We start from the raw sequence: 13,973 nt of genomic DNA on the forward strand, positions 1-13,973 counted from the left end.
GTTCATAGCTCATTTTTCCATTTTCTAGATGTACATTTAAGCTCCCTAACCCATCAAATAGGGATAATAATGGCCTATTCTTTTTGGAATTATTAGAGAATTCAATGATAATGCATGGTATGCAGTTGGCCTAGTACCTGGCAGAGTGAAACCTAGCACATTAGCTGCTATTATTATTTTGATTCTTAATCAATTAGATTCTGAAATCTCATTCTGTTAAATCACTATAAAAAAAACAAAAGTTTTATTGGTTTTACTTAATTAAAAATATTCCCCATTTACATTTTCTAATTTTGCAAATTCCATTTATAATAGGCAAGGCACTATTGTCAAGGGACAACTGCCAAGCAAGGTAATTTTGACTTGGATTTTAAATTTTGCGCACCTAAAAGTCTTAAGTAAGTAGAATGAATTCAGTTATCAGGGTCAGGAAACTTGACTCTAGTTTTGGTTGTGCTACCAATTGTCTGTGTGAGATTGGAAAGTTATATTTCCTTTCTGGGCATTGGCTTTTTCATCTGTGAAATGAGGCTCCACTGTTGTGGTGCTTACCAGGCTCTCTTACAATCTGTCTATATTTATCTCTTCCCCTCCACCCACCAGACCCTTACTTGGCAACTTCTTGTGGGCAAGAAGTATGTTTTATTCCATTTTGGATCTTCTGTAGTGTTCACTGAACACAGAAGACTGAATGAATGGATAAAAAATGAATGGATAGATGGATGGATGGATGGATGGATGGATGGGTGGATGGATTGGACTATGTGATTAAATTTCATTTAAGAACTGCACACTAGGGATTCCTGGGTGGCTCAGTCAGTTAAGCATCCTTCTCTCGATTTCAGCTCAGGTCATGATCTCAGGGTCATGGAATCGAGCCCTGTGTTGGGCTCTGTGCTCAGCAGGGAGTCGGTTTGAGATTCTCTCTCTCTCTGCCCCTCCCCACTGCTCTCTCTCTCAAATAAATATATAAATCTTAAAAAAAAAACTGCATACTAAATTCTTTTGAAATTTAATTGGTGTTTTGAAATACTGAATTGGAATATTAAAATGTTAAATTTCTTATATTATTAATTATAATAATTATACTATTAAAATATTATAATTTCTTATAATATCTTATAATAAGAGGGGACTTAGGTTACTTTATAGAAAATAAAGGACAATATACTTTTTCATTTATATAGTTTAATTTTAACAAATTACAAAATCAACAATTTTCAACATATATGAGTGGTTCTCAACCAGGGAAAATTTTGTCCCCCAGCAGACATCTGGAAATATGTGGACACAATTTTGGTTTTACAACTGGCGAGGGAGGGTTACTTGCCTCTAGCATATATGGGCCAGACATGCTCCTGAATGTCGTACTATACACAGGACAACCCCCACAATTGTCAACCACTCCCAAATTATCTGGCCCAAAATGGCAATGGTTCCATGGCTGAAAAACTCTGATGTAGATTAAAGTGTTAAAGCAGGAATTGTTGCAAATTAACTTTCTCACTTTTAAAAGTAGGTTATGGAAACGGCCAAGGGCTTCAGGCATTTAAGGTCGTGTCTTTATTTTTCCAGTAGAGGGCAGTAGTCTCTACAGTACACAACCTGTAATTCGCTACTTTTACGCATCTACACGCTTAGACTTTCCTATATACAAACAGATGAAGAGTATCCACACCATCTAAATATCGATAAAAACAGATTTAGCTTTTCAGAAAAAAAATATTTTTAGGGTTCATTGATGCCTTTGTTCCAGGCCCCTCAGGGACATGAGGTAGGATAATGGTAATTACATGTATTTTCAGGAGATTTAAGCTTACAACATAAAGAACAATGTTCTTCTTTCACAGAAGAGAGAACTGACTCAGGATATGTCACTTGCTCAAGGTCACATCCCCTATAACACTGAGTTTATACTCTTATCTCTTTATCACACTGTTTCAGCAACCTATGTAAAGGTAAGGACTTTGCAAAATTAGGCTTAGATTTTTCAAAGGATTAACACTGCAGACACTTGAATACAGAGCTGTGTTGTCTAAGCTCACTATTTTGTTTTTCTGCTTTGACACATGTTATTGAGGGTCTCTATCGAGAACATCCTCAGATGGGGGTGGTCAATTGCCCTCCAAGGCCTGGACATTGGCCCTCAGCAAGGTATAGTTGAGTGGAACAAACTGACTTCACTCCAGACTGACAAGGGAATTCCCAGTTCCCCACTGCACCAGGCCCCTGACTCGGGGACACTGTCGTGGTGTAACCGTTTCAGTCGCCTTGCATGAGGCCAACAGACATTGAGAGCTTATGTGTTTCGGGCTCACCATTTGCCACTCGTTTTCTGCTTGGTTTACTCCCAGGAACTCAAAGAAGGAAGCAAATCCTTCATTTAGCCACAAGTCTTCCCACCAGTCCATGGTCACAGTATTTCCAAACCACTGAAATTATAAGCAAGAAAGAGATAGTTAAGTTATTATGCTTGTGGTAGAGAGGCCTAGAAGTTAGCGATACATTTATTTGTCCACGTAAATGCTGTCATTTGACACAGAAGTGGCAGACGCTGTACGTAATTAGCATTTATTTCCTGCTTTTTTCCCCTATTTCTCCTGATTTTTAAGTGATCTTGAATTCTCTTTGGTTTATTGTCTTTATTTAGGTATTACTGGGCCTATGTAAAGTCAGAGTGAGGTCCCCTGTGTATTTAGTAAAGGCAAAACAATGTGTCTTAAAAGGTTTTTAGGGTAAAATATTTACTAGCACTAAGAAAGACTGTCAGGCAGAATTATTTGATTGGCTGGATTTTATTTGTTATTATTCATTTCAATTATTCCTATGGTCTTAAGCCACTTTTAAAAACAAGCTAATTTGATACCAAGATTCTATACCTGATGCACAAGTTCATGGGAAACCACACTGGCCACCCTCTGCTGGTTTGACGAGGCTGATTCCTCAGGGTCATAAAGCAAGTTCGTTTCTCTGTAAGTGATGAGTCCCCAGTTCTCCATGGCCCCGGTGCCAAAGTCTGGAATAGCGATTTCATCTATGGAGAAAGAAGCAATCCCGTGAGAAATAGTTCTTTGCATTTGTTTATAACATTTCTTACTAAATTAAGTTCTTTGGAAGAATGTTTTTTAAAAAGGCTAAAAATAATTTCTTAGAGTAAAAAACAATAATCTATTTGCGCGAACTTTTCAGCCTTCATGCACTCAAACTTTCCATGGAACTTTTCCTGTTGGCCCCAGATATCAATGTGTCTTTTAGCTTTCAAAGGATACTAACGGCAATGCTCTTTTCAGTCCTCTATAATTTTACGTCTTTTGTTTCTCCCTGTACTTCACTTTTATTAGCCTTTTTTTCCCCCCAGATTTTTACTTAGGTGACAGAAAGCATCTGTTTTTGAAGATAAGCTGTGAGGATTAGGAAGTGAAGTTTTCAAATGAAGACTTACAAGTACACAGCTTCCAAGAGCACAGAAATATATTTCTATCCAAGGATGCAGAATATTAGAGAATATAAAATTCCACTTTTCCCCTATTTCTGTACAACTTGAGATCAACCGAATTTCTTACTGATTACCATCCATTTGCATGCATTAAATAAGTTGGATCAACATGAAATAGACCACGTTCTTTCTAAATTCTCTTCCAGACCTAAAATGTTGGATTCTACCAGGAATTTCTATTCTTCGTTTTCACTTGGGCCTATAGTCTTTGGTATAACATTTGACAGGAAGAGGTGGTGCCCATCAGTTCTATGTTAAATCCCAAACAGAGATGTTGAGCTTGATTAGTGGACAGAATACAGATTCTTCAGCTAATGAACTATAATAAAAATGTAATTTCTTTATTAATCCATATGATTTTTTTAAAGTAGGCTTTACACCCAGTGTGGAGCCCAATGCAAGGTTGGAACTCCCAACACTGATATCAAGACCGGAGCTGAGATCATGAGTCGGATGCTTAACTGAATGAGCCACCCAGGCGCTCCATATTATTACATATAAATGAGGCACACAAATAAAAATAAATTAAATTTTTATCTAACATATAAGCAAAGGTCCTTTCTGGTTAACATAAAAATTCTTAAAGCTTTTTGTAAAAGAATGAAAAGTGCATATATTAAATAAAAGTCAGGATTACAGGAGTAGTTTCCTTTCTGTGTTATCTCCATGCTTAGGTTTAGTTATTTTGTCGAAAGAATGCTACTTAAAGGGTGGAGAAGTATTCCCCCCAAGGGCCATTATTTTTTATAATATTATGGAGTACAATTTTTACCTAATCCTTCAGTGAAAGGCTTTTTGTGACCTCATTTCTCTAATGAGTTTTGAAATTATAATTAACTCCAGTGTATTTAATAAATGGGGAGTGTAATAAATGCAGAAGTCAACTGTACAGAAAGTCTAAGACAGAGTCAACTCGGAAAGGATTGAAAATGCATTTAAAAGTATAAAGAAGAAGGCGTTTGGGAGAAAGAGGAGGAGAAAAGGAGAACAGAGAAATTTGTGAGAGTTCCACTGCCCACTTTATCCTGGGTGGTTCAAGTGAGATAAAGAGAAAAGAGACTTTTAAATTAATGTCTAAACATTTTATTAAGTATATTCTGATGTTGGTGAACAGTTGTTTCTCTTCCTATCTCTTTCTCTACTAGTTGGGAGCTGATGCCATTGAAGAGAAAATGGAGCATCTGCAAAGCTGCCCAGAGCCACAACCACGCCCATGTAGAGAATCTGGCATCCCAGCCACTTCGCACTGATAGTTTATTAAAGCAGAGGCATAAACGTAAATAGAGAAATCAATTTTGGGTTGATTGGTTGTTATCTTCATTTTATCCCTACAAACATCTATATGGGTGTTTCATTTAAAGTCTCTGCTAATACCCCTCAAGCTACTATTGGTAGAAGTATCATATCTACACCATTTTGATTATAGCCTTAATTTTATTTTAAAAAGAAAACATGTCGCCCCCAAATTAGAAAAAAAATATTTATGGAAGGAGTATCAGTGTTTCATTTGAACTGCTGGAGAATCTAGAATTAGTCTTGTACAATAGAAAGACTAGAAGCATATGGGACTCCAATAGCATCATTTATCCCTACTAGTTATCAACACATTGATGGTAGGGAGGCAATGTAAGCTATTGGAATGGTAATGGTTTTGAAATCAACAAATCTAGGTTGCTATTTCTGGCTGCATTATTATCAAAACCTACAGTTTTACACATTACTTTAGTCTTTATTTGGAAGTAAAAGTCTATGCATTTGTCAGGTAAGAACAGAAGTAAGTATGGACATTATTCTTGGAAGAATCCCAGGTGCATCTTTCAGCATCTAGTAAATATTAGACACATATTTTAGGCATATAATAAAAAGACTAAAGGGTGACTATTAACTAAGAATGCAAAAACTTGAGGACATGATTTAACTTAGGTAAAAGCAAAGGCAATATTAAAAATAAGAAAATAAAAAATGAGTCTCACCTAATTTAGGAAGAGCATAATCCATAGCAAAGTACTCTTCAAAATAATCAAACACAATTTTAGTTATGTTTGCGGCATATTCAGCTGTGTGCTTTTGCTGTGGCTGGACATATATAGTGAGCTATTAAAACACAAAAATATAGTGAAAATTATTCTTCATTTGATAAAACACAAAAACCACAATATAAAACATAGTGGAAAGAAGGTGAGCTTTGAAGCCAGGTAAAGACTTATTTGAATCCCAGTTTTGGACAAATCACTTCGCATCTCTGAGACTCATGTATAAAGGAAAACAATACTGTATAACTCTCTGAGTGATTTCAATAACTAGAAATAATGTAAGACACAATGGTTATGTCCAATATATTTTTAAGTGTTACTTTTTTCTATTTAGAACATATATCCTTAATATCTATGTGTTTACCTAACTTTCTATCAGTTTCTATCATCTATCTCTCTATCTCTGTGTAATTTGTCTTTGAGGACGTGAATCATGTGATTTTCCTCATCTTAAAGGCCTTGGATACATTTTTCTCCACTTGTGCTCTTCCACCCATTACTGTCCAAATTATCCTTCTGATAATTGATAATTTTAACTATTTTACTCCCAGAGTCTAAAATACAGTGATTCAAAATTTTCTGAGAGGGAGACATCAATTCTTTAAGTCTCTAAGGTATCATTTTGTGTCTCTATGTCATGATTTATAAATCAAATCCAAGTATAGACTTTTTTACCCCCCACTCCAGTTTCAGCACGTATGACCCAAAATAGCCAACATGATATTGAAGGAGAAAAACAAGGTTGGAGGACTGATACTACCCGACTTAAAGACTTACTACAAAGCTACACTAATCAAGACAGTACAGTATTAGCAAAAGAATAGACAAGTAAATCAATACACAACGGGGCCCAGAAACAGACCAAATAAATATAGTCAAATGATCTTTGACAAAGAAGTAAAGGCAATACAATGGAGCAAAGATAGTTGTTGTGTTTTTTTTAAACAAACGGTGCTGGAACAACTGAACATCCGCATGCAAAGAAGTGACTCTAGATACAGACCTTACACCCTTTGCCAAAATGAGCTCAAAATGGATCAGACCTAAATGTAAATGCAAAGCTATAAATCTCCCACAAGATAACATAGGAGAAAATCTAGATGACCTTCGCTATGAAGATGGCTTCTTAGATGCAACCCCAAAAGCCTGATCCATGAAAGAAATAACTGGTAATTGACTTCATTAAAAACTTCTGCTTTGAGAAATACCATGTCAAGAGAATGAGAAGACAAGCCAAAGACTGGGAGAAAATATTTGCAAGAGACACATCTGATAAAGGACTTTTACCCAAAATATACAACGAACTCCTACAACTCAACAAGAAGAAAACAACCTGATTAAAGCACGGGCCAAAGACCTTAACAAACACCTCATCGACGAGGATGTAGAGATGGCAAATGTGTTTACAAAAAGTTGCTCCACGTCATATGTCATCAAGGAGCTGCAAACAATAATAAGATACCACGACCCACCTACCAGAACGCCAAAATGCAGAACACTGACAGCACCAAATGCTAGCGAGGATGTGGAATGACGGGCACTCCCATATGTTGCTGGTGGGAATGCAAAATGGTATAGCCTTTCTGGAAGACAATTTGGCAGTTTCTTACAAAACTAAATATACTCATACTATATGATCCATTAATTGTGCTCCTTTGTATTTACCTTAAAGAGTTTAAAATATGTCCAACAAATACCTGCAGATAGATGTTTACAGCAGCTTTACTCACAATTCCCATTGCTTGGTAGAAACCAAGATGTCCTTCAATAGGTAATGGATAAACTGTGGTACATCCAGACAATGGAATATTATTCAGTGCTAAAAAGAAATGAGCTATAAAGCTCTGAAAAGACAGGGTGAAACCTTAAATACACATTACTAACTGAAAGAGCCATTCTGAAAAGGCCTCGTTAATTTAGGAAGAGGCAAAACTATGGAGACAATAAAGAGATCAGTAGTTGCTAGAGGTTGGGAGGTGGAGGAAGGAAGATGAATACGTGGAGCACAGAGGATGTTTATGGCAGTGAAAGTACTCTGTATCATGTAATATCTAATAAGAGGTAATAGATATCTATCACCATACATTTGTCCAAATCCATAGAAATATAACACCAAGAGCAAACCCGAAGGTAAACTACAGACTTTGAATACTATGACGTGTCAAGTAAGTTCATCTTTGGTGAAAAAAAAAAGTACTATTTGGGGCAGTGGTAGTGATAATGGGGGAGGTTGTGCCTATGTAGGGGCAGGGGGTATAGGTAAAATCTTTGTATCTTCCCTTCAACTTAACTGTAAACCTAAAACTGTTCTTAAAAAGAAGTCTTTTTTAAAAAAAGTTTGTGAGGGGTCACCTGGGTGGCTCAGTCGGTTAAACATCTGCCTTCAGCTCAGGTCATGATTTCAGGGTCCTGGGATCGAGCCCCACGTTGGGCTTCCTGCTAAGCAGGGAGTCTGCTTCTCCTTCTCCCTCACCCTCTTCCCCCCACGCTCAGTGCTCTTGCTCACTCCCTCTGTCTCTCTCTCAAATAAATAAATAAAATCTTAAAAAAAAAGTTTGTGGGATGTACTGTGTGGTGACTAACATAACAAAATAAAAATTATTTAAAAAAAAAGTTTGTGAGGAATTCAAATGAAGCATACTTGCTGAACTTAAGACCTGATTCAAAACCCTCAAGTAAAGCAAAATATGCAGTTATGCAGTAAATCCAAGCCTGTCTACCTAACATCATTTAAAAAAAGGAAAACAGAAAGAGAAATTATGCCTACTTTCTTCCTTTATTATTCCAAAAGCATTGCTAGTTTTGGTGTTCTCTTAGGCACACATCTCGAGCCATCTTTTCTTAGATGTGAAAAACAGTAGAAAGATCCAAGAATTTAAAGGCCAAGTACTGAAAGAGCATCCCTGAAATTACCAGAGCTGGCTCACTGTCCCCACATCCACTGGGTAGTTGACATTCTTGCTTTATTTGCAAGAGTAAAGATGTGTTCATCTTCGCCTCCAAAGGCAACACAAGTCACTCAACTACCATCCCAACATTCTTCGAGGTTTATTTGGGGTTTGGGTTTGGTTTTTTCAGTTACCAGGATAGTTTTCTCACTGTTCTTGTTCTCTTTGTGAACAGTGACATGCATTTTCCAAGAAGTTGAGTGAAACTAAGGATCCAGTTGGTGGTTTTTACTGTATCATCCTGTCTCCTCTCTACTCTAAGAGTGAAACCTGGCTTTCTCTGGTTGCAAATTCAAGATAACCACAGCCCCTAGCTCATGGGGTTTCTGGGAGCGTTGAATAAGCTAGTGCATATGGCAGTGCTTGACCTGGAAGAGTTTAATGCGTCCCATCGAGAACACTGGTATCATTGCAGATAATACATTGAATTATTAACCTTTCCTTTGTCTGAACTGATTATCTTTGTCTGAACTTCCTTATATGTGAGTGATAGCCACATTACCATTAGGGACATTAGGGCAATACAGGGAGAAAAACAAGTAAAAAGTGTTTGACTGCCAAAACAGACTTTTCATGCCCACACAATAAATGTGAAAGCCAAAACCTTTCGATGTGCCAAAGCCTGGTCAGAAAGGCTTTTGGAAATAAAAGCAGAAGGCCAAGGAAAAAGCAAACTGCAGAATTTATGCTGTAACAATAGATTGGAAAGAGAACCCTGGAGGAAGGTCGAGCTCTCCCTCAAAAAAGCTACATGAGAATTACCTGCACCAAGAGAGGGGTAGTGAGGCTGATGGGTCAAGACCGTGGGAGGGCACGTTAGGGTCAGAGGTGAAGGCACTGAGCACAGAAAGACCCTCTGAACAGAGAGGCATCAGCCTGAGCCGACTGCAAGCCACCATTGTCACCACTGCCCTGGTTAGAAGCCCAGCCAATGCCTGCAGGGTTCCCACCACCACCTGGGAGTGCTATAGGTCAGCGGTGCTCTGACTTCGTGTCCTACTGTCCTTGTCTGTCTGTTGAGTGTTTTCTATCGATAAAGGTGGGCGCGCCATCCAGGTTTGCTGAGGAATGGCCCAGGAATGTAAGTCTCTTGCTTATCTGTGTACACCTCTTGTCCCAGCATTACTCGTAACAGCTTCTCTATTATTTATATTTTCTAAATTACATATACTTGACCTATCAGCAACAGCCTGCCTTTCTGCTGTCAATCATTTCACAGGTTTAGCACCAGTTCATCTCTTGAGGTTTTAAAGAGTCTTATCTGAACTGCTCCAAATAGACATACCCCTTCACAGGGCCCTGGACCTCCGCGGAGCCCCTAAAACTCAAGGTGAGGTCTTTGGCATTGAAAGAGATAGCATGACCAGCAAAGACCTGAAAACCCACTTGCGTGACACTGGGCAGTGGTAACCATCTGTTTCACATCTCAACTGAAGCACAGTTATCTTAGCATCTTTCATTCCTTTCGGGGCTCGCGTCCTCCCTGTGCACATGGTTGGGGCTCAAGAAAGGCTACTTAAACAACCTTTTTAAAAAGCTCATAACAACCTGACTGGTTGTTTCGTTACCATTGCTGGCGGGGCCAAGATGAGAAAGAGAAAAACAAGTCTCTATCATTTTTAAGTCCAGAAACGTGTACTAAAGGTACATAGATGGTGTTACTACACATGCCATCAATGTGTTTAATTGTGTGAGTTTATATTCCTCCAAATGTTCTTCCAGAAGTAGGCAGAGTCGTGGCAGAAGAATACTTGGCAGAAAGGAGTAGTGATACAATAGATATTTTTCAAGTTTTGTTTAGGCTGCCTGATCCCAGCAATGTGGTGTATTCCTCCTACATTTGAGCTTGCCCCGTCCCCACAGACAAATTATCATAAATATGCGAAGCCCTGGCTCGAATCGTGGGTGACTAAGGACTATTTTCTGCCATGGCTTTGTAGGTTCAAATGTGGCCAGAGTCTGAGTTTAGACCTCGGCTGCTGGGAGGTACTGTTTGAGAAACAGCTCAGCAGCGTTCCAAGGGTTACACGAAGGGTTTGTTCGAAACTTACTTTTCATTTAAGTCAAAACTGAAGTTGTTTGAGGCTTGATGATTATTATTACCGCAGTAGAATTTTTTTTTTTAGAACAAAAGCCAAACATTTAAAAAGCCTAACTTACCTCATAGAATTTTATGTATTTTTAAATTAATATTATGTTTACGTTGTTGTAAATTTAAATATAGAATACGAATCATTAGCGATCCTCTATGGCTTCCTGAATTGAATACATTCTTTTCGGGAAGGTTAAGAGCCACGAATTTAAGAATAGCCCTTCCAGTAAAGAAATGACATCTTTTTAAAAAGCTCGTAACAATGAGTGGTCAAAGCCTTAGGGAGAACTAGGATAGGCTCATAACCTTTAGTTATCTCTCCCTATAAATATTTATTCATCACTGAGGTGGCTGTATCTCCGTAAATTCTCTGATAGTCTTTCCTCCAGGAAGTGGGGCTTAATTGCTTTCCTCTTGGGGGTGGGCTGTACTTAGTGATCGCTTATAACAGATAGAACATGGAAAAGAAAAACAGTAATTTATACTACAGAAACCTACCAGACATCACTTTAACCCAGTGATTGAAATTAGCCTCACCAGTAATAAGTTGTGTTGATAGCATGTACCTCAGATATGATCTAGTGAGAGGGGTATCTTATCTCTGTGGTATTTTTCCTCCAAATCCAAAACCCCACTCTAATCATGAGAAAACATCAGACAGACTCAACTTGACGGACGTTGTACAAAATATCTGACCAGTACTTTTCGGAAGTATCCATATCGTTTAAAAAAAGGAAGGACTGAGAAAATGCCACAGACTGGACAAAATTAAGGAGACATCATGACTAATGTGGTATCGTCTATTGGATCCTGGAACAGAAAAAGCACATTAGTGGAAAAACTAATGAAATTCAAAGAAAGTCTGTAGTCTAGTTAATAGTTTTGTACAAAACTCATTTCTTAGTTTTGATGAATGCATGATAAATGGTTTTGTAAGATGTTAACTTTGGCGAAACTTGGGTGAATGTCACATAGGGACTCTGTTGTATCTTTGCAATCCCTGTAAATCTAAAATTATTTCAAAATAAGTTTAAAAACATATCTGAGTATTAAAACAATGGAACTTATTTCTAATAAGACTATTTCCATATAAGGGAATGCATAAATTAAAATCCATGGCAGAAAAACAAAAATTGCTCTAAAAAAAAAGCTTATTAAAAAAAACCAAAAAAGCCCCACAATACACCTGTTTCCTGCCCTCAACCAATCTTTCCAATCTGGACAAATAATGGACCAAGCCAGAAGCAAGTAAGAAGACATAGGCAGGTAGGAAGGATTCATTCAAAGGTATAATTCCAGTGCAACTATTCAAGCAAGCACAGTATAATCTCTCTTACCAAATTAATCAAATCAATATGGTTATACTATAAACCTAATTCAGCGGGTAATACCAGAACTCTCTTACTGAGCAGTCCCCTCAACTTCCTCCCCCTGATCATGGAAGCCAAGGAGAATATGACTAGAGTTGAAATAATCTCCAGCAAGGTATCTGCTCCTTTTTGCACACCCTTCTCTACAAAAGACAGAGGTCAAATGTCCAAAGAAATCCAAGCCTTAATTAGAACTTACTGTTTCTCAGAAACAGGATCACCCTTACCATATAACTTGCCCTGAATTTGATTCCTGGAAGACCAGTGCAAAACTGAAAATTCTGGCAAAATTACTGAGGTTATAGGTCAAATGTACTTCACAAAGCTAATAACTTAGAATGATTTTATATATGGTAATATGGGTGATTTTTCCTTTTTCTACCTGCTTTTTTTGGTCCAAATTTTCTATAATTTATATGTATTAAGCTATAAATTTTAAAACTGAAAAATATATTCATAATCCATGTTGTTCTGGATTTGAAAACAGAATGCAATATAGCTCAATGGAAAACTTTGAACTAACCTATCAGGTTAATGAAATTTTTTCAAGGACGTTATTTCCCATAATCTGACTCCTATAAAAAAATACAAGTGCATTTTATTGATAATTCAGGAGTTAATTCATTTAACTGGGAAGTCATATAATCTCCACATTTTGTACCGATCAGATTTTTAAATTTTTGTTTTTCTTGAGTAGAATTCAGTGATTTCATTTATTTTCTTTAATTTTATTTTTTCATCCCCATAACTTATTTATTTTATAACTGGAAGTTTGTATCTTCTGACCCCCTTCACCCATTGTACCACCCCCCCCACACCCCACCTCTGGCAACCACCAATATGTTCTCTGTACCTATGAACCTGTTTTTTGGGTTTATTTTTATTTTTGTTTTGTTAGTTTTTTTAGTTTCCACATGTAAGTGAACTCACACAGTATTTGTCTTTCTCTGTCTGACTTATTTCACTTAGCACTTAAGACCCACCTATGTTGTCACAAATGGCAAGATTTCGTTCTTTAATGGCTGAATAATATTCCAGTGTGTGTGTGTGTGTGTGTGTGTGTGTGTGTGTGTGATTATCCATTTATCCATCAATGGACACTTAAGTTGTTTCCATATCTTGGCTACTGTAAATATAGCTGCAATGAACATAGGTGTGCATATATCTTTTCGAGTTCCCGTTTTCATTTTCTTTGGATAAGTACCTGAAAATTTTATTTACTTTAAAACCCTTAAACAATCAACAAAACCTGAAAAAGGCCTCAGGATATTTCTTATCAACAGAGTTAAGTCTTTCCATCAATGGCTGGCCTCAATTGTTGCTAAATTACTTGGAGTAACCCTTCAAGTTATTCTGTTTTTTTTTTTTCAGGACCGAATCAAAATACAATGCAAATAATGTACAAAAAAGGAAATATGCAGAGTTAAACTTTAAAGTCTTTTGAGCTACCTTTCAAACTCAGTTACCTTTCTTCTTCACAATTTTTTGGGATGAGTCCTCTAATCTAATTTTTTCTCATGAGCAACAAGGACATTTTAAGCATAATGAATGGTTCAACTACTAATACCCGCTGTGCAACCTCAGGTAAGCAAGAAGAACACAGGGCTGGATTCCATGTCTACTGATACAAAGGAACTACTGCCAGAATGCCCAACACCCCCAAGAGACTTCAATCAGGGTACTACCGATTCTTGATTGGACAGTATAATCTGAGTGTGAAGAGCAAATGATTAATGTACCAGAATAATACTGTCAGAAGCAAAGTGAATAAGAATGGTCTTTGGGGGCACCTGGGTGGTTGTCAGTTAAGTAAGTGTCTGATCTCAGGGTCCTGGGATCAAGCCCCGAGTCGGACTCCCAGGGAGTCCGCTTGTCCCCCTCCCTCTCTTTCTGTCCCTCCCCTTGCTGTGCACACTCTCTCTCTCTCTCTTTAAAATAAATACATAAAATCCAAAAAAAAAAAAAAAAGAATGGTCTTTTGTTTCACGAAATTTCTATTGAAAGTGTTGTCTTACAGAAAAACTACCCAGTTTC

At 37.4% G+C, this 13,973-nt stretch overlaps 1 protein-coding gene across 1 annotated transcript in view; it reads right to left on the minus strand.

Annotated features, from left to right (window-relative positions):
* The window catches only part of ENPEP (glutamyl aminopeptidase), an 87,650-nt gene that overhangs the window by 55,208 nt on the left and 18,469 nt on the right, over positions 1 to 13,973 (minus strand). The window contains exons 4-6 of the mRNA XM_002917514.4: positions 5,470 to 5,590; positions 2,880 to 3,034; positions 2,319 to 2,432 (exon numbers count right to left, since the gene is read on the minus strand). Of these exons, the coding sequence (XP_002917560.1) occupies positions 2,319 to 2,432; positions 2,880 to 3,034; positions 5,470 to 5,590 (390 nt within the window). The remainder of the gene's footprint in view (positions 1 to 2,318; positions 2,433 to 2,879; positions 3,035 to 5,469; positions 5,591 to 13,973) is intronic.

This window comes from Ailuropoda melanoleuca, chromosome 11 (assembly GCF_002007445.2).
Source record: "Ailuropoda melanoleuca isolate Jingjing chromosome 11, ASM200744v2, whole genome shotgun sequence".
Lineage (NCBI taxonomy): Eukaryota > Metazoa > Chordata > Mammalia > Carnivora > Ursidae > Ailuropoda > Ailuropoda melanoleuca.